Source organism: Malurus melanocephalus, unplaced genomic scaffold, assembly GCF_030028575.1.
Source record: "Malurus melanocephalus ecotype Western Australia unplaced genomic scaffold, MMel_1.1 scaffold_4, whole genome shotgun sequence".
Lineage (NCBI taxonomy): Eukaryota > Metazoa > Chordata > Aves > Passeriformes > Maluridae > Malurus > Malurus melanocephalus.
Window position 1 is genome coordinate 4,709,261 of NW_026623236.1, and position 21,665 is coordinate 4,730,925.

The 21,665-nt window shown below is 35.0% G+C and overlaps 1 protein-coding gene across 3 annotated transcripts in view; it reads right to left on the reverse strand.

The window, feature by feature from the left end:
* Nucleotides 1-21,665, reverse strand: part of PHIP (pleckstrin homology domain interacting protein) — a 96,693-nt gene that overhangs the window by 58,026 nt on the left and 17,002 nt on the right. For all 3 annotated transcript variants that reach the window (XM_057369325.1, XM_057369342.1, XM_057369333.1), the window contains 6 exons: nt 16,080-16,150; nt 15,218-15,318; nt 15,059-15,099; nt 13,865-13,963; nt 11,776-11,929; nt 10,727-10,861 (listed from right to left, as the gene is read on the reverse strand). In XM_057369325.1, the coding sequence (XP_057225308.1) occupies nt 10,727-10,861; nt 11,776-11,929; nt 13,865-13,963; nt 15,059-15,099; nt 15,218-15,318; nt 16,080-16,150 (601 nt within the window). The remainder of the gene's footprint in view (nt 1-10,726; nt 10,862-11,775; nt 11,930-13,864; nt 13,964-15,058; nt 15,100-15,217; nt 15,319-16,079; nt 16,151-21,665) is intronic.

The window sequence follows — 21,665 nt, forward strand, 5'->3', positions numbered from 1 at the left end:
GTAGGAAGAAGACTAGAAGTAATTAAATTCAGAGTAACACTTCAACTAAAAATGTTTTTATCTTCCTACCAGCCAATTCAGTTATTCATTCAGAAATGTTGCATATGTCTTGAGAGATACCTCTATCAGTTAAAAGGTCTGATAGGTCACCCACTCCGTGGATGCCTGAAATTATATAAAGGTTGTATACATAAATTATTTACACCTTTTTTGTTGTTGTTAAAGATTTTTTTTTAATATACACCCTGCAAATTCAGCACGGGCTTCTATTTGAACTATTAGAGCATTATGCTGGTTTTGTTTCCTAGAATGTTTATCAGGATGTGCTTTTGTGTACTATTCAAAGGTGAAACTTCTCAAAAATTTCAAATCATTTCGAAAGAACTACGGACAAACTGATACAAAATAATGCATCCATAACCTTACTTAAGTCATTCTGTTTTTCACATGTGATCTAAAAATTCAATGCCACAATTCCACTGAAAGTGGAAAACTTTATGACAAACAAAACATAAGAAATACTGGTTTTACGTTTCTACTTTCCACTGGAAATTACAATACAGTGTTCATATAARCAAGCAATGTGGCTATTGGACATTAGTCAAAATAAAATCACCTCTTGTGGCAGAAACTCCACACACAGAGCATTCTGCTRAGCTGTCCTAAATGGAATATAATCTTTCACATGGTTCTTCTGACAGGGATTTCCAATCTTTTGATATGTCATTTAGCCTAAAACTAAACAAGYAATCTTTGTCTAACAAAGACCTAGGTAGGCCTGGCAGGTTTACTGTTTAAAGGAAAGGAAATAACACTTTGATATGATAATGCTATTACGGCTTTAGAGTTTTCCAGGTTGCACTGAAAGTGAAAGTAGAATTAGAAAGTAAGAAACCACATCACACATATCAGTAGAAGATCAGACTTCAGAAGATGGGGCAGGAAAAAACATTAAGATACGCAGACATAAGAAGCCATAGCATAGGAACTGCCTGTTATGAAGTCTCCATTTAAAGCTAAAAATAAAGGACAGTCAACAATCAGCTCTCTGAAGGAGCAGGAGCACACAGAAAAATCCAATTGCAACTCAGTAGTCTCTGCTTGATTGACAACTTGCAGGAAGAAACCCTTTTGACCTGAATCAGTTAATRCCATAACACTGACAGTAAATTCTAAACAAAACAAGGATTAAACTGCACTAAAACATTTAAACAGTCATTAACAGGGAATGTGTGTGTTTGAGTTCACAAAAACTAGATGTCATTGCCATTATGAAATACACTCCTACTACCAYCTTCATGGGGGTTTCTAATATTTCTGATTGATTTATATAAAAACATAAAACGTGTAAAGAGAGCAGAGAGACTGGGCAGGGAGACAACCAACACATCACTGCATCCTGACACTCTGATTCTTCAGCTGTACTGCAGACTCTCCATTAACTTCAAGTAGCATCAAAATTACATCCTCTACACTTTTCACTGTGGAAATCAGGAAAACGCTTGTAGGTTGCTTCAACTTGACCTTTTTATGGTCAAGTTGTGTACATGACAATTTCAGTCACTGCTTTTGCTATTAGCTCCATATCAATATAAAGCATATCCAAAGCTCTCAAAAGCTAAGTAAGTGTTTCTATTAATATTTTTCAAAAGATATATTGTTTATAAGTTGGAGAAAATGTATAAGTTTAAAAGAGGATCATGCAATGCAACTACCATTCATCCTAGAAAAGTAATTAAGGACTTGGAAAGAAACGCATGGAACCAGGAATAGCACCAGACAATTTTACATTAGACAATCAGTTAGCTACAGACTTGGGGACAAAACATTTGGACATGATCTCCAGAAAATCTTATTTTCTTAATGTCTATGTAGCCATAACTTTCAAACTTAACATCATTGTGTGGGATGATTTTACAGTTGGGGTTTTTCTTTTGGAGTGTTTTGGTTGTTTTTTTAATATATATTTAATATATAATATTAAAAAAATCTGCATTTACACACATTAACTAGTATCTATGAAAATGCATATATTCACCATGGTAACTTCATGTAATGAATGTAAAACAAAATTAGCATTAATGTACTCACTTGCTTCAAAGCTTTCTCACCGGATGCTTGGCAATACACATTTTCAATTTCAAAAACAAGTTTAATRTTTTAAATATAATTATTGTTTTGTTAAATTATGTATAACCCCATTTCCTGATTTTATGCCAGCAATTCTAAGTATAATCTGTTTCACTTCTACATCATAGAACATGAAATAAAAGCAGCATTTAGAAAGATACAACTATTATCATCACATAACCAGACGAGCATGACCTTACAAAGTACATTAGTATCTGCTTGCTGATTCTACTGCTCCAATTGTTTTCAAAGGCAATCAAATGAAATAAAGCAATTTCAGAGATCACCTTCAAAACAACCTTATCAAATCCACTTTTTGTTTCTTCAGCCCAAGGCTTCTCAAGAAAGAAGCAACCTGAAAAAGAAAACTAAGGACCAATACATATCAGGTTTTTTTTTTTACTATAGCACAGTCATAAGAGCTCGTGTCTTAACTTCAAGATTGGTCACGAAATCAAGAGATTTAAAAAAAAGTTTGTGAAGATTCACAAATTAATAATAATCTCTTGATTGTATGAAAGCATTATATACTCCACTGCATAAGAAGTTAGAACACAGTCAAATGAAAGTTACTACAGCAGAGTTAAAAGTAAACAAGGTTTTAACAAGCAGTCCCGCAACATTACAAAATCCTTCCAACACACCTTTTCTTCTACCTAACTTTTGCAGTGCTAATTGTTAGAAATATAGCCATGGTGTAACCCTCTAAGTGAGGAAACAGATGGTGATGCCTGATCTTCTCAACTACACATATAGAGATCTCCCAGTGAAGTGAATCTTTTGTTCTTCACAAATAATATTTAAGGAATAACCAAACGTAACCAGTACAGCTTTTCAAAAACATCTAAAAAATTTATTTACACAACTGTCTCACTTGGGGTTATATATTTTTAAAATCAATTAATTTTTAATTTAATTTTCGATCTCWATGCATCACTGCCATGTACTCTTTCTCTAAAAATTAAATAGCACTGAGAGAGGCATTATGCATGTTTGAAAACTACAAAAACAAGCTGTGGCAAATTTTCCCTTTTGGGGCATTTTCTCTTGAATTTGTGGTAAAACAGTTACATTAAGTCAGTCATGCTAAATACTGGTCTTCATGTCTTTCTAAGAAATTCTCACMAGCTTTTTCAACCACAGCTCTGATACACACCTTTCTGATAAAAAGCACTGAAACATGAAATTTGAGACTACATTAGAGAATCCAACCCAACCTACGAGTCAAGTTGGTAAGACAGGATAARAAATTTGAATTTCTGTAGTTGAAAGTAATGTTCATATTTTATAATTCGATAGCTAGAAAGTTTGCAGACTCATTAACAATTTTACCAAGCTGCAAAACTCTGAGCTTTTCTTTGGGTTTGGTTTGGGTTTTTTGTTGGCTTGGGAATTTTTTTTCTAAAGATTATTAACTTCYGCAATACTTTCCTTACTCCAACCAAGAACATAAGCCAAAAATCAGCCTCCAAGTTTCTTAGTTCTAATAAAGTAGCTTATACCTGTTGCACTGTATCTTCAACAACAGTTGATATTTAAGTTCTTTAAAGAGTTTTTCTTTACCAAGAAAAACCAAGAACTTGAGTTACTATTCCCTGTTAATACAGCTGTTAAARAGAACAACTACATTTAAATTCTGATGTGGCAACATAATGCCAAGTCATCTAACTTTATCTTGCTGAAAGGATCCAAAGCTATTTACACAAGGTTCCAAGTAAGACATTCTTTCATCCTTTCAGAAATAAGTTTCCTCTCCRTTTCTCTTTCAGCTCTCACAATTTTTATTTAGAAGACCCAAAAAAGAAACATTTTTGCTAATGCAGCTAAATCTAGACTTCATCTAAAATTTTAGGTAATCTGTATCTGGGCTGACCATTTTAAATGAAGTTGGACAAAATAATGTGCCACTGATTTTATATAAAATTTGCAACTGAAAAACTTTAACTTATTAGAAAACTGACTCTTTTCAATTCAGCTGCTTACACTGTACCTGTTTTAATGTATGTTTTTGTATACATATGGGAGAAACTATGCTCATCACACTAACCAAATCTTTGAATAAACTACTAAATACTTTTTTTTTTAAATAAACACAGAAGTGTATAAACCTTTACTTTGTTTTTAAAATGTTCATATTTAAGGTCTAAGTTTCATAACGTGTCGATAATAATGAACATATTGTAAAGAACGTGTGTAAATCACAAGTCACAAGCTTTCTAGTTCTGTTTCTTTCACCATGCCTATTTACATAARATTTAACTAATGCATTTTAAATGAAAGTGTGGGACTATTCATCATAAGCTTCCAAAAGAAGACTGCCTAGAAACAAAGCAAACAGCTACGATTCTGGTACAGAGATTTAGAGGAAAATATGTCCCAGGAGAACAAAAATAAATAAAAATTAGGGGGTTTTTTTAGGACCCATAAGAAGCCTCATCCTACCTTAGACCAACTACAGCTATCAAAGATATTGTTATCCTTCTAGGTCTCAGTGAAAAGAGCATATTTTAGCTCCCAGATCAGAATTTTTCAAAAACAGACAAGAAATGGAACTGTGGCCTGTATCTTCTCTAGTAGCAATGCAGCACRCAGGTCAACTTGCCCCTCAGGCTTGGCAATTTTAAAGGTTTGTTTTGTTTTATTTATTTTTTCTGACCATTTCCATGAAAGTAGAAAAGARGGCATAACAATGACAAACACCAATTCAAGCACTAAGAGTTAACAGTGCTATTTTTGAACTAACTATATGGTTTCCAGGGCAAGCAGCATTTACTCAGTGACACAGAGGAGAACAGTGCTGTTTCTGGGAGAGATTAAAGCTTTTCTTTCACAAATATAACTGAGTTACTTGTCATTTCAAAGGAAGTTGAAGGTAGGAAAGGGGAAGAGTACGCTCAGTTATAATTTTTTTCTTTTTTTTCTTCCTCCTCCAAAAGAATCAGAAAGTTGCTTCAAATGACTAGTTTACAGAGTTCAAAYTGTAATGCATTTCTGAAACATTCCCTTGGTATTTCTATATGCTCTGATGAAACGTGCTTTGGCATTTAGAAAAAGTCTCATCATACAATTCTCAACAGCTAGAGATATATACCGTGACGTGTAAGTGTCAAAGGCTAAGGTGGCTTAGCCTTCCAGCAAGTCAGAGACTCRTAAAGGTAGGATTTTGAAGTACTCAGATCTGTGAATTTAATACCAGATTGTAAAAACATTCTTTTTGCATCAGTATTTCAAAGCTTTCCTCACAATACGATGAAAGAACTGAGGCCATCTTAGCACCGAGTTCCCAGGGAGTTCTAGAACTACCACTCAGATCCTGTGAAGGGCACTATAATACACCACAGTGCTCAGAAAGACTGTCCTAGCACTACGGTAATGGCAYAAGAATCAGTCCGAATGAACACTTCACAACTGGAAAGACATTAAGATTACAAATAAGCAAAAGGCTGACCTTGACCCAGGCACAAAGGAGGCCCCTAAGGCACACATATTATGTCACACATAAGAAGACCTACTGCTGGCTACAGCTGAGCCTGACTTCTCAAAGAAGCAACTCGCAATGAGAGTCAGCCAAGTAAGACAGAGGGACAGCACCTAATTACTAAAGGTCTTTCATGGTTGGTTTTGTTTGGTTTTTTTTAAAATCTCTTGTTTAAAATATTTTTTTTTCTTTAAAGGCTTCAATATTCCTATTTGATTAATTTCTACATTACACAAAGATTTCTMAAATGTCATAAGGCTAGCTAAAACACAGGCTTTCTGGTTCAGTTATTRCAATGCCTACCTACAGAATCTGACAGGCCAGATATCAGATTCAGGCAAAGCAACAACATTCAAAGATACAGTAAGTAAGAATTTCAAAATTCTACAGTGAGAAAAAAATGTAAAAATGCCTGCTCTGTCTCATTCTTGCTACTGTAGTAGTCTTCACATTCTCAAAAACACACTTTAAAGTAACAGGAGTCACCATATGTTCCTGCAACTGTTCATAAAGCTAATTATTCATAAACCAAATTATTTTTAAAAATTTTAAAAACAAACAAATGACAACAAAAAAACTCAAACAAACCACCAAAAAAAAAACCTAACAAAAAAACAAAGACAAAGAACAGAACTACAGGATTGTACATATCCTAGTATCCTAAATCTTTCAGGAAACATCTTTTAATATTCTTTTACATGGCATGTAAAGAATGGGTTCCTCATGGAACAAAAGCTATCAGTTTTATGACAGGCAAAACCTATACTCAGTGGCCCCAGATCAAATGCTTTCTGCAAGCAGTCTGAATCAGCAGAGCCCATCCCCAAGAGGTTTACTGCTTAGGGTAAAGTGGGCTTAAGCAAAATTGCCTAAGTCAAAAAAATAATGATCAAGGGCAGCCATAAATCTATTTAGGGTAACACCACAAACCTATTTAGGGTCAGACTCGAGGAACACCAATACTTAATGTTTAAATTGCAACAGCAACAAAAACCCAGTCGCAAATCAAACAAAAACCCAAGCATCCAGCTAATATGACTAGACATTTCTATTTAAATTTAGAATATTAAGTCCATGTGGTTTTCTTCTTTTACCCTCGTACGTTTTCAGAATTGAGAAACTTCTGCCTAAAGCCTAGTGGAACTAAAAACATTAAGGCTAAGCTGCAGCACACACCATCCAACTGCAAACCCTGCCATTATTAACAAACCAACAATGCCAGATCTATAAGTAGTAACTTAGTGAAACACCTGAAAGAAAAGAGATGCTATGACAAGAACTGAGTGGTGTACACCTTTTATCTAYGACCTAACCAAACACTAATCCTGCAAATACAAAAGCTTGCCTKAAGGCAAAGAATTTCTACCATTTTCTAATTTACCTAGAAGATGATTTGTAGAGCCAAGAAAACTAGCCAGTGCCTAACCCACAGGCACTCTAACAGGCTAGAGTCACATCTCTCCACAGTGGCACAACTTGGGAAAATTGGGAAGAAGTGCTGTCTAKGGTATTTTTAGTCAAGATGCCCTCTTGGCTAAGTGGCACATGTCGAATTGAGTGCTTTACTACTGATAAAGGAACAGAATATAGGCCTTCCATTTTCCAACTCTATCAGCTAGGGTAATCCCAAAAAAATGAGTGCCACCTGCTCCTGTAAACTTTTTAGGAAAGCAAGGAGCTCCCTCAGTTGTTGGAAAGGTGCCTTACCACACAAGGGACCCAGATGCCTCATCACAGCTTTTAGTAAGGAACTGTATTTCAAATATATCTTTATGTACATTATCACACAGTTGCTTTCACTAGACAGCCCACCATTCAGTGTATTTTTTCCCCTGGATCATCCACTAGACACCTACATCCCATATACTCTTCAGCAAAATAAGCCACAATTTAAACATTTATAATGGTCTGTGCTGTTCTTCTGTAGCAACAACACTATTTTTATCAAATACATAAGCTCTGAAACAGTCAGCTACCGGAACCACTTCARATTTATTACCCTATTTCTTCAGAATGCTTCTTTGTATCTGGGAAATACAGTACATGAAACTGCCATAATATTACAACACTAAAGCCACAACAKCACTGATTCCTTGAAAAAATGATTGTGTTCTTGGTGTATCTGTCATTCTTCATTAGCAACCATATTAAGGTAGGACTGGTGTAAATGTGACATAAGATAAAAACCAAATACCTGTATTCACACATGCAATTGAAAACCATCTCAGGACTTACTTGCGGAATCTCAAAATTGCCTACAATGCTTYAACAATATCAAATTCTTGATATTTCTATGGCAAATTTCACTCTGGCATAGTGAATACACTCCCTGAATGTAGGTAGCTCAAGTCCCTGAATTAAACCAGTTCTGAATGGCCATGGACTCCRACATCAAGTTACATAATACTTATACAACTAGACCAAATGGAATGAAGACAAGTGAAAACATGAAATATAAAAAGCTTATATATTTTCTGAGAGTAAATCCATGTGACAGTCATTTATGAGACTGAGATTACTATTAATGATAAAGACCAAAATCTGGCAAACCAACCAAAGAAGCTTCAAATTAACTGCAATTGTGACAATTTATTTAATTGCAAATCTTCAGCTTATAAACCTGGGAAAGAACATTCTGCAGGACCACCAGAGTCACCTAGGGGGACAAAACTGCAACCAGCAAGAAACAAATAAATGGTGGAATCAAAGTTTAAGTTAAATACAAAATAARGAGTATATTTGGTTACTATGATTTTCTTTGCAATTTCATATTAACTGACTGGATAAAAGAATTAAGTTTCAAACTGACTGACACTGTTTGCATCCCTTGATTTTTTTCCTTTTTTTTTCCTTTTTTTTTTTCCTTTTTTTCATGTTGAGAATGAAGGCATTTGGAACAGGGTGGAAAGCCATTTAAAAATACCCAACTCTACAGATTTGCCACAAGGCTTTATATGTACAAAGCAATCCATCTGAATAGAAATACCTGATTGGACTAACATTAGGCCAATAGTCATCTAGGATTTTACTAATTCAATCAACTCCTGCAAGGTCCGCAACATTTTTTAAGAAACCCTTGTTATGACAAARCCATCAAGTGCCAGTTCAGGTACCACAGACCAGGAAATGATAATGAGAGATTTCTGAATTATAAAACGGACACCTTATGTCATTCAACTCTTAGGTTTGATTGCTCCAGATGATGTTGCCTCTCTGATCCAAAAGAAACTAATCTGGAAAAATTTCCCATCCCCTACACAGAAATACAAATCTTTTTTTCCGAAGAATGAGATGACATATTGAGCAAGTCAGTGAAGGTAGCAGCGCTTGTCAGAATTATTTAATAGTGGCTTATCTATTGGTGTTCCCAGCTGGTTTGCCATTTAGGAAATGGAGAAGACTGGCAGCTCGGTATATATGAGTGCTCTCCTGTAGTAAACCAGAACACTTAATCTTTGCAATGCTGCAGAGGTGACTGCACAATGCCCTCTGCCCACCAYCCATCACCTAGAAAATCTCTAATTTGCACCCATGTTTTTTTAACCATTAAACACAGAAGASTGGCAGGTGAAATATTCAGTCCATAGAGAGATGCTTCTCTTGCACACCTGGCTCATACAATCGAATTCCTTGGTTTGAGACAAACTGATTGCCAGATTTACAATTCCCCTCACCTCACAAAGAATGCAGACTTTGTCATATTCCTTTCTAGCACAAAGCACAAATTACTAGCTGCTGAGATCTTCTAACCAATTCTACAATTGAGGAATTCTACAAATTCCTCTTTCCAAAGATGTTAAAATATATGTGACTTSTATATTTTTTAGGTGTTTATGTTGCATTGCACTCCTGAAATATTTCAGTCTTCCGGGTGCTGTCTAGCATCACAGGCACCAGTAATTTAGATTCTGATAGCTCTTAAATGGACYTGGCTTAAAAAGAGCAGATGAGCTCAGACTTTTTTGACCTGAAACTCCAAGAGAACCATCATACATCCATTGTARGTAGAACTAGAAATGCAATGAGAACATACACCTCAACTGGCAATGGTGAATAGCACCAAATAATGAAGATCTGTGCTTATAGCTCCAAATAGATTGCCTTGGGTCCTTCACAAGTTCAGTTACAGTAATCACCAAAGAGAGAGCACTACTCAGCCTAGGTCAGGGCTCAAAGAATCTAGGCTGCAGTCTCTCTGATTAAGTTTGGCTGAATTTTCACGGAGACTTGATGAATTTTACTGTACTGCACATCTCAAAACCTTTCTTCAGGTTCAGTGACCTTCCTGGCTTGAGKTAATTTCTAAAGGTCACTTATGTTTTTGTTTATATATCTATGGTAAATCTCTTCTTCAGATGATCTTCTTTATGCTGGTCTCCAAGACTGCCATTCTGCCACAGCTGAAGCCCATTTGCCTACTCTCAGCATTCCAAATAATTGTGGATATTCTACAAAGGCTTTTGTAATTTTCTCCAGGAGACAGTCTGAATWGCACAACACATCATTACCTTTTTGAGAAAGAAGGTATGTAGAAAGACCCACTTAATATCAAGAAACAGATGAAAATACCTATTGCATTCATTTTCCAGGAGAATTACTTAAGTGAAGAACAGACCAAACTTAAAACATGCATGTGGAGGAGCTCTACATAGAAAGGCTGACAGTATTCCATCCAATAGGTCAAGAGAGTATACAACAACATATTGTATGAGATCAGGAGACTCCTGAAAAGCTTTACCAACATTAAGAATTAGTAATACAAAAATAAACCAAGTTTTACCTTGGCTYCCCCAGGCAAGAAATAGAGCACTAAAGGAGGGTCTTTGTCACCCTGTCTCTCAAACATGATCTCTGATAGTATAAAACACTCCAGCTGTGTGTGGATCAAGCATATAGAAAGAGAGCACTGTGAAATACAGCTGAAGAAACAACTTCTAACATTTGACAGGTTTACTCTTTGCCCCACTTAATTGAAAAGGAATTTCTCTTGGTTTCACCAGATGCAGGATCTTGCTCTATACACAAATCACACTTCAAGATGGCCTACATAAGAACGCACTAAAAGTAAAAAATTTTGAATGGTTGATTTGGCACATCTGTATAAAGCATAATAATTACCATGTTGAAGTAAGATCGGATTTTGACTCCTCTTGCTAAATCCCAAACTATGACGTTTCCATCATGTCCAGCAGAGAAGAGAACTCTCGGATCAAAYGGGTGAGGTTCAAGAACAAACACTTCATCTTCATGTCCCTGAAAATCAAGACAGAGCAGAATGAACAAGAGTATTGTCTCAAATACTTACCCAAGGATTCAACACTAGCAGCTGACACATTAACCTGTGAAAATGTCCAGCAAGAAACTACTTAGACCACACTTTTTTTTTTTTCCTGGTAGCAGTGCATAACTCTTTTCTTTCCAGTTGCAATTTTACCTTCCTTAGTAGCATGTCAAATATGTCACCTTCACAAGAAGCATGCTCCAATACTTTCACCAGGATTTAAAAATTGGTATTACAATATTTGTATTCTGGGGTTTTAATATTTTGCAGACTTCCATTTTTTCAGCAGAATATCAGTTCAAAATTGAAATTAAACTCATAAAAAATGAAACATACAACYTAAAGTTAGAAAACAACATCTCCAAAATGAATGCTATATTTTAAAGCTTACATTCAGTATTTCCATCTTCAAGCTACCTAGTTACATATTTTCTCAGTTACAGAAGAAGTATCAGACATTAGTAAAACTGTTGATTTATTTTAGTTAGAAGACTGATTTTTTTGTACTCATGGAGTGATTAGGTTGCAGAAGTGTCTCTGTTTAAACAGGAAAAATTTATCTATTAACAGTATTTCAAAACATTTATCACATTAAATAAACATTTAAAAAACAACTGTTTCCTTCTCTCCTTCAGTTAAAAAAAAAAAAAAACACAAAACCCAAAATGTTCAAAATTAGTTTGAGACATCTTGAACAGCAATGGTTATTTGCAACTTTAAGGCTTTATTTTTTAATATGCTGCTGATAGACATCTCTATTACATTTCAATTATCTGGAAGAATTTGTCAAGGCAGATTTCAGACAGGAAAAAATACATGAGGAATGTTGATGATGTACAAATAAATTTTACATTCAAGATTGATAAATCAAAATGGTACACCTTACCATGAGAATGTGAATGAGCTGGCCAGTGAAAGAATTCCAAACTTTCAGAGTCATGTTATTAACTGCTGTTATAACAGAGTTGTCATGGCGGTCCCATGCCACCATGGTCACTTTCAGCTTTGTGATTTTATCTTCAACTCCTTGCAAACTTTGTCTAAAACAAGAGAGTAAAAAATTTCAACATAATCSTACTTTGCCAAAATAGTTTAACACTATTAATAAGTGAAAATACCTCTGTATTTTGCAGTATTTTTAAGAACATTTCCTCAAGAAACCAGAGAAATTAAAGATGTTTTCTATTATGAGGCACACACAATTGCAAAGAATTTCAAATACTCAAACAACAACTATAGGATCTGCCAGAAATTGCCCTTGGACACATGACCAAACTTATTTAAATTTGATAGCTACAGTATTTATTGTGACATCTAAAGAACAAAGATTCAAATTAGTCAACCAAGGAACACTAAATTTCTTGAAGAATATTTGTAATTAGTAGCTCTCAATATGGAGGAGTATTACATACCTTCAAATGGTCTAAATTTTCAAGCAATATTTAGTACCACACCATTACCCTAGCACCACTTTACTATTGGTAATAATGGCACTTAATCTTGCATGAAACCCACACAATAGTCATCTATAACATAATCTACCAGAATACTCAAAAATTACATTTTTGTCAATGTGATTTACAGACTAATCATACTTTAATTCTCTAGCACATTTTTTCTATGAAAAGATCAACCAAAAGCAAAAATAGCAAACCACTAAGTATGCAGACAAAATACAGAATCTCCCATATAGTAAGCACTACAACACATTGCACAATAGTATGTATTGTTAAACTCAATACTAGAAAATGYAGTCATAGCCAAATTCCCTTGCAGATTCAATGCAGAAGGTTTTATAAGCTGAATTCACTCCTTCCTTTCAGTGCAGCAATTTCATTTTCTTTGATAAAAGTGTTCTTGTGCAGAAAATATCAAATTTGGAACTGGACTTACTCCTCTAGTCACAAGGACAAAACAGAATTCTGCAATAAGTGCTTTACTAAAATAAGCAGTTCACTTTCTCAGCTAAGTTCATTTATTACCACAATGAAGAATTCATTCTTCTTTTGCCCAGAATCACTTCAAATTGAGAATTTTTACTGAGTAACTCAGTCTGTTATCAAGTACCAGTGTTTTCTATACTCTTGTCCAACAGTTTGATACCTATGTTTTGTTGCATCTGTCCATTATTGACAAGATACTGATCTTAACATCTAACTAAATTACAGCTTATTTAGCCTTCTCTTCCATGGCTCTCTTGGTCTTTCAGATATCTTTCAACAGATGACTCCTGAAACCATTATAGTTTTTCTTTTCTACAAAATATCCTTCAAAGCAATATGAACAGTAAGGGGAAGAAGGTTTACCTCTTAAACCTGTTATAAGTCTTTTCACTTTATGTCAACTGGAAAATATCTTCATGCCAAAATAAAAAGGTGCAAGCCACAATTCCCATTAAGTCATTCTCCATCTTCAAGCCTCTTCTGCTGCTTATTCTAGTGTACAGAGGTTTCCCATACCTACGAACTTTTGTAAATTCTCAGACTGTTTTAACAAATGAAAACCCATTACAGAGCCAGCAATTTCTTTGCCTCTGGTATGTTGTATGGAAAGCACCCAGTACTGCTTTTCTGAGCATGCAGGTTCCACAATATCTGTAAATATTACTAAAATGTAACAAGGCTCAAGAAGAAATCTGACCTGGTTTTCTTGCTCCAGAAATAAATGTCTATGTAAAAAGCCATGTARATTTTACCTTCAATGGGTTTTGATTATCTTTCATTCTTTTAATTTAATCAAAATACTAGTGGCACTATTATCAGGACAAGCTAACTTCCACAGCTAAATATGTAGTCAAATATTTATTTTCATTGGTTTTCAAGAGCTGGATAAGCACACTGTGCATTTAAGCAACAATAATTTAAGCCTCCCCTTTTTCTTTTCTCTAYCTTTTAAAATTTTTTTTATTAAGTCAGCAAATTGCATCAAAGACTCTCAAGAATCTATGTGATAGCAGAATATTTTACGTCACTTACCCTGCTGGGCGAGTAGCCATATCTAACAAAATGCTTTTCCATTCCTTTCGCTTAAATTGCCAGATCCGTGCTGTTCCATCACGGCTTCCACTCACAAATCTAACAGAGGGGGAAAAAAGTTACTCAGAGATCAAAGGCAGTCTCTACGGAAAAGACACCTGAAAATTAAAGTCACAGAATTTAGAACTCAAAAACAGAAGCTATAGTAAGAAGTCCAAACAGTATAAGAATGCTGTACAAGTGGTTTCATGTTAAAAATACTTCCCATACCAGCAAAAAAACTGAAGGCCTCTGAAAAGTCCAACCTGCTTCTCTATCCTGAGCCCCTTCTAAACTAACAGTTTTATGACCTTTGGTGCACCTTGTTGAGTTATGACATTGCTCTGACACAGGGACACCACAAATCAATGAACATTCCAAGGGACCAGGTCTAGAAGGGAGCCCCACCAGCAGAAGTACAGACATGCTTTAAAACAAAACTTACTCCCAATAAGATAGCATTGTATACTGAGTAAGTATCACAACATTTATATGAAGCAGTGTTTCCCAGCTTGAGTTTCTCTCCCACCCTTTTCTTWCCCTTTCTGAGGATCAGGGGTAGGAGGAGAAGAAAGAGGTGGGTGAAACTTGGTTTACAACTATTTGTATTATTCCGATAAAAGTGTACATTAGAACATAAAATAAGTCAACATGTCAGATACTTCACAGTAAACCAAATTGTTTTCTTTGGCACTCCTCATGTCTAACATCCAGAACTTAAAGTGAAACATTACAAAAAGCATTAGGCCAGCTAAATAAAACATTGTTAGATCTAATTTGACATTTTTTCTGTATCCAGCAGTTACTTAACTGGAAAAAGGTTTACATATTAAAATATATCTAAAAGTACATGTATCTGATATGTGAATATATATATATATACACACACACACACACACATTTTTTAGGAAGAAGTTTCAAGTATTTTTATACTCCATAACTTAAGCAAATTCAAAATACTTTAATCATTACAATGAAAACAACTGTGAAACTAAGGAGTACCATTAAAAAAAACCCAGTGAGGCTCCAATAGTTATAGATGCTTTTACTGGATGAAACTCAAAAGAAAGCTCTTATTTTTAATAATTACTTCTGGAAACTGGTATTTGCAAATGTCTACAAGGTCAAAAAGCTAGCTCTGAATAGTGTGCTTACCTGCTACTACTATTAGAAAACTGAATGCTGTCAACTTTGTCCTATATAAAAAGAGAGCAGAAAAAGAAAAAAAAAAATCAAATTTCTCCAAATTATCCCMTTTTATCCAAACTATTACTTTAATCAAGTACATATGTAATTTTTAAAAAATGTATTTACAGTATGAAACTCCAACTCTGATATCTTCTCTGGCTGACCTGATCCAAAGAAATARACCCTAATGATGTGATCTGTACTCCCAGTGGCCAAAAACATTCCACCTGAGGAAAACAAACAGATAAGACTGTAAAAAAAGGGCAATCTACTGTTATTACAGTATTTTCAAAGGAGTATAACATCAAATATTTCAGTTTATTCTCTGAAATTTTTAGCTGTATCTCCTGTCAACTATGTCTGTAACAAACCTTTAAGTCAAAGCAAGATTTAGAAACTCCATAGCTTAACTGGAGTTAAATTACCTCACATTTGCTGTCAGTAAATATGCACCAGCAAACATATCTAATCTGAAAGATTAGATAACTAGAGTAATTTGCTTGCAACTAAGCCCTTAGAAGCCTCCCTCTTGAAAAAATCAAATGGAACTAAAACATCAGTATATTTTGATATTTTATCCAATTATTCATGTAGCATTCTTCAGYTGCCATCTCTAGAATCAATGAAACCCAGACCGTGAGAACTCTGTAATCAGCACCTTCTTGTAYAAATCCCAATATATTACACCTCAGATAAAGCTGACTGTTCTAATTATTCTGAGAAAAAGGTATATATCCTGTTTTGAGAAGACATGCAGTCACAAGAGACTTACAATATTTCAGGTTTAACTGTTTCTAGAAATTTCTGWAGCAGCAAGTATTAACGCATAGTTTCTGAATTCCTATTTAAATATCTGATGTTTTTTAATAGCCACTTAAATCTATCTTACTCAAATGAAATATGCTACAACAACTGAGCTGTACTTTATTTTACTCTTAAATGACTTCTTCTACTGACACAAGGAGAGGAGGGGGAAAAAGTCTTTTACCAGCACTAAAAGAAGAACAAATCATTTGGACTCCAGGCCGAGGACGTTCTGTAAACTTCGTTGGCCTTGGACTACAAATAAAAAAGAAAAACATTTAAATAATTCCTAATAGGGTTTCAAAAAAMAAGTCAGTATCTTAGAAATAAAAGACTGAAGGATAAAATTAAATATGAAGGAACAGATGGCTGCCCATCTATAAACAATTTTTTGTGACTGTGCTTCATGATCTGATCTTTAGGAAATGAAGACATCCAGATGGACTAAGTAATCCATGCACCAAGGAGAGTTGTAACACAACTTAAATCTCATTCCCTTCTACCCTCTGATACTGTTATGCAAAATACTCTCCTGAAGTTATCAGCAAAGTGGAACAGAGCCTGTTGCCCATGATATTCAGTTTTAAACTACTGGGTGTACTGGTTTTCTCCTGTGGCATATATCAGCTTTTACAAGAGAGAGAGAGCTTGGTGCTCTTTCTAGACAAGGRTATCAGAGAAACTTAAATAAATTTGGAGTTTTCCACAGTACTAGAATATAAGAGTTTCTTCAAATGACAAATATTCTTTGTGGGCTAGTTTCAAATAGTACCCAAAATGGCAGGACAATAGTTAGAAGTTTGTAAGGGATTTTACTTTATGGCACTCGCTCTTTAGGTATCTCAGAATGTGATGTGCAAGCAAAACTAAATCTTGAGCAGTTCTGGCATTTAAGACTGTGTAAAACRAAAACAAATCAGATCAAACTCCCCAATCATTACTTCAACTCTGTTCATGGCTTACAGCAAACTCAAACCAGTAGGTGGTCTTGCATAGTACGCCATCTGCAATCTTCCCTCAAAGAACTAACTTACTAGAGAACAGTAGCACTACACCCACAAGTGTCATCACTGAAGATTTGCTAACATAAAAGAATGCATTTTCAGAAATTTTCCAAAATGTTCTCTTTTAAAAGCAAAATGGCCTGTATAATTTCACCTGAAGGCAGATGTTTAAGAGATCTTTTTCCAAAATCAGTTATTACTATCTCAAAGAAAGTAGTAAGCATTAAACATTTGTGATGTTTATGAATWAAATAAAGCGATAAACATCAGCAACACCAGTTAAGAAATCTTTCCCCAAATTACCCATTCAATAGAGGCTGTTTCTAGGACCTTTTCTGCAGGATTTTTTAGGTAACTCCCTGCAGATTTGTGACAAGGAAACTTTACAAGATATACTAAACAAGGAAAAGATCTTTTCTACAAAACAATTGAAATCCTCCATAAGTGAGACACTAACATAACAAGAACTGTCAGACAATTCAATATGCAGCTTACATAATTTGGAACAAATGTAAATAGATAAATAGACTGTTGTTTTCTTCCACTGTTGTTTGTGAACTCTGCCTTTGGAGTTAGGACAGCTGCAAAATAGAGCAAGTATGTACTTATATTCTAGTTTGAATAACCAATTTAGATTATCAAACTTACGTCTCTCTAATGTGTGCTATTTCAGGCATTGGAAGAGAAGAGATTATGGCATTCTTCTACAACAGATGGTGGTCTTTGCAAAACGAGTTGGCCAATCAGTATTTTTGTGAAGCAAGGAAAGGGGACAAGAGCTGGCTCCAGCCAGGGTAGTGTTTCACTTTACATATATTTTTTATGTGTTTATTAAGTGTTTTATTAGTTTATTAAYCTAAGTTCTGCTAACTAACCTAACTCTGGTCATGTAGTAGTTCAAGCAAGACTTCTTCACAGAAAACAGACGTGTGATAAAACCTAATTAAAATCTTTGTTCACAAGTTAATGAAAAAGGTTCAGCTTATCTGAATTCTGCAATATGACCACACCCTTTAACAGCACGTGCCTTCTGCATGAGAAAGCAAATGGGAAATATCACATCCCACTGATGATAATAATTAATAAATGAATGTCTGGTTCAAAACACGAATGTCAAAATCATGTGTTTTTCCTGAGTTTTTTCCTCTTTTTAAAATTATAGGAGAATAAACAGAGAAGAAAAGCAGTACAGCAAGCTTCTCTATCCACATCTGTGAGACGGTTCTGCTGCCTTGTTCAAATGGTCTATCAGTAACAGGCAAACACTGGAAACTTGTGATGCAAACAGGTGGCAGAAGAAAAATAAGAAAACTCCGTGTCTTCCTCAGAGAAGATATATAGGCAAATAATTCACAGTGCAACTCATTTAACTGTAATGCACTGATCAGTTGTAATAATTCTCCCTTAAACTTGAATGAAGCACATGATTCTTCAATTTCTGATGACCTAAGGCAGATTTTCTCTCTCCTTCAACTGATGCAGGATCTAACTCCTGTGTTTTCTATCACCATCCAGAATAGTAATAGAAGACTAAAACACAGGGTAAGTCTCAATTGTATAAATTTTCAATTGTTTTCCCATTGTGTTTGGGCCACATTCTGTGAATTCCCTGCCTGCAGTAACAACCAATCTTCCTCTATTGAGAAACTGAATTAATCTACTTGGAATGTTACTGCTTTTAAACATACATGGTAGCTGCCTGGTCAGAAATCCCTTCAAGGAAAGAAGAGGAGCACATAGGAGCTTCTATACCACTAAAGCACATGCAYCCACACTAGTCACACAATCACGTGAACAAGGTTGCTCACTTTTCCTTGAATGAGAGAATTTTGTGCTCAWCTGTTCCAATGAGTCTTTCATACTATGACACTAAATCTATTGCAATGTGTCCTTTTGCAGTTCATCAAAACAGAGCCATCACTAACCTCTTTGGGCCATATGTCTGACTCAAATACAAAACATGCCTCAGTTAGCGAGGTTATAAAAAAATGGGAGACCAACATGGGAATCCCCTAATTTCAAAGATACTATTAATGACATAATATTAACTGCAGCAGAGTTGTTGGCAAAGCTGCGTTACAATAATTTTTGAAATCTGAGAATGAAACAAAATAAACATTTGCAGAGATAAGACAAAAAAAGCAAAAAAATACAACTCAGTGTAGTTAAGAACAAAATTAACTCTTTTTAATTTGAGAGCACACTGAGCAAAATATCAACGCTGCCTTTCCTGTATTACATGAAAAATTCCAGCAAAGTACTAATGGCACTGCCAATCATCTTAAAACTACAAACAACCACAACAGAAACAATCTGAACAGAAACAAGCATGTATTTTTTATTACAGGGATAAAAGGAATGATGAACTTCCCACCTCATCTGCAATACTCTCTTCCAGATGGCCTACACATCATACTTTTTAAAAATAACCTCAAAAAAGGCTTTATGACCAAAATTAACAGGCAAATTTCTTTCCTTTGATGCTCTTATATTGCTAGTACTTGTTTTCCCCCAGGACATAACTCAATTAATTTAGAGGGAACCTGCCATGTTTCCACAGCTCKGGAAGGAGAACCAGATTCAAATGTGCAAGGAAGTGCAATCACCTCATTGAAAATTGTTATGGCAATACACACTCATTGCTGCAATGTACTAGCTGTGCAATGCAACCTTCTTGTGGAAAATTATACTGGATTGCAAGTTTTCCAGCATAATTTATTTTAGTTTACCAGAATAACCATGATAAGCACAGTTGGAAAAGTTTACAGCTTAGCACATTAAGTAAAACTTTCTGTAACTAACAAGTGTTCTGAACTAGTATACTGCTCAGTTCAGGAAATTAAGACTTCTCTGAGTGCCCAACTGTTTTGATATCGTAAGTAACATATTGTTACATTCCAGTCCCAAAAGACATACCTGTTTCTTATTTTGGCATTTTTATCAAGTTTTAGCTTGGATTAAAAAGCATCAATTACTTCAAATGCATGATAGCATTTATAAGTTCAAACAAAGACCTAAAAGAAAAAGCCCGCAGTGATAGCCTTTTAATATCTTCATATTTGAAATGCATAATACCCTGTGGCAAGGAGTTTTGTAACTTAGCTGCATGTTTTATAAAGAACCATCTTATTCCAATTTGAAAATTGATACTAACTTTTGATACCTTCTAGAACCATAGGGGCCAACAAGCAGCTCCTCATTATATTCCCTCCTCAAGACACTCATGACTGTACATGACTCATCTTCATGCATTTGCTTTCTTCCAGACTGAAGAAATACAGTATAATGTCTTCCTCTCTCTTCTCAAACCCAATATATAAAACACTTCCAGTACAGAAGTTAAGAATGGTAGAAAAATTCCAGTCTCAAAAAATTTAATCAGCATGTTTTTAAGCCACATGAATCACTGGAATGACTTAGGTTACCAGACCATTTTCTTGCTGGGCTGCACGAGACAGCTGAACTGAACTCTATGGCCCCAGATGTAGTCTAACCATCACATCTGCTGCATCAGTTTTTACATGAAAGTATTATTCAAATATATTTTATTCTTTTAATATTTGTTGACCACGTCACTAAATATTTTTATTCTACGATTATATATCTTCACGGAAAGAAATTAGCTCAGAAACCCCTACCATAACTGGCACCAGTTTTCTCCCTCCCTAGTTTTACCTCAAGACAAATTCCATCCAATTCCATGATTAATTCAAACATTCATCATTTCTAAACATTCACCTCCCAGCTTTCAGAGTATAACCTACCTAACTCTCAAGGATTCACTATTTTCTAATGATAGAATTAGTTTCAAAAATCAATTCCATAAACTAAAACTTTATTCAGGAAAAGGATAAAGAAATAAAGGAAAATATAAAAGAAAAAAACATGCGGGCTGAAAAGGTTTACCAATCACACTTGGTACAAAGTTTTCATCTGGTCAACAAGAGCTCAGACTTAGGAAACTTGAAGAAAAATAATGTGGTGGCAACTCCTTCACACAAAAGACAACATGCAAGCTATCTCCTCCTCCCCTCAGTAAAAAGGGGAGTCTTAATTTGATTACAGCATGCACTAGGCAGCAGAGGTTTAACAATCTGAGATGCAACTTCATTTACAATACCAAAAGACAGCCAAAACATCCAGAGAACATCAAAATAGCTAAGGCAAATAGAAAAGGATCTATGCAAGCATGTCTGCAAGCTCTGCATAACCTCAGCACACTGCAAGAAAAAGATTCTGGCAGCAATTACCGAAACTACAAGGAAATTGAACCTGCGTGCCAGGAGCATATATCCAGAAGAACACATCCCATCATCAAARCTAAATAACTCATGATTATTAAAACAACCTCTTCAAATTTTAAGCTACAGGTTTTAGTGATAAAGGAAAAGAAAGAGACAAGAACATTTGACAGCTACTGAGCAAGTTGATTTTAAAAAAACTATATTTGAAACTCCTGACAACATTTTTAATATCTTTGAAGGCAGAAACTTCCGGCTCAACTTCAGCCATCAACACATGGCTGTCCAAGAATTCTGCCTTCTGCCATGCTACAGCCAAGAGCAACCAACCATGGAAAGGTAATATAGATAAGGAAAGAAAAAACATCAAAAATATACTACCCTGATTTATAGCAGGATGTTACCATCTCCTTAAAAAATGGATTTTGCAAATCTAAATTGCAATAATTTTATCAACATAATTTTTATTTCATTTGAGATTAACAGATGACAAGAGAAAAAATTAGTGCCAAGTTTGACGTTACA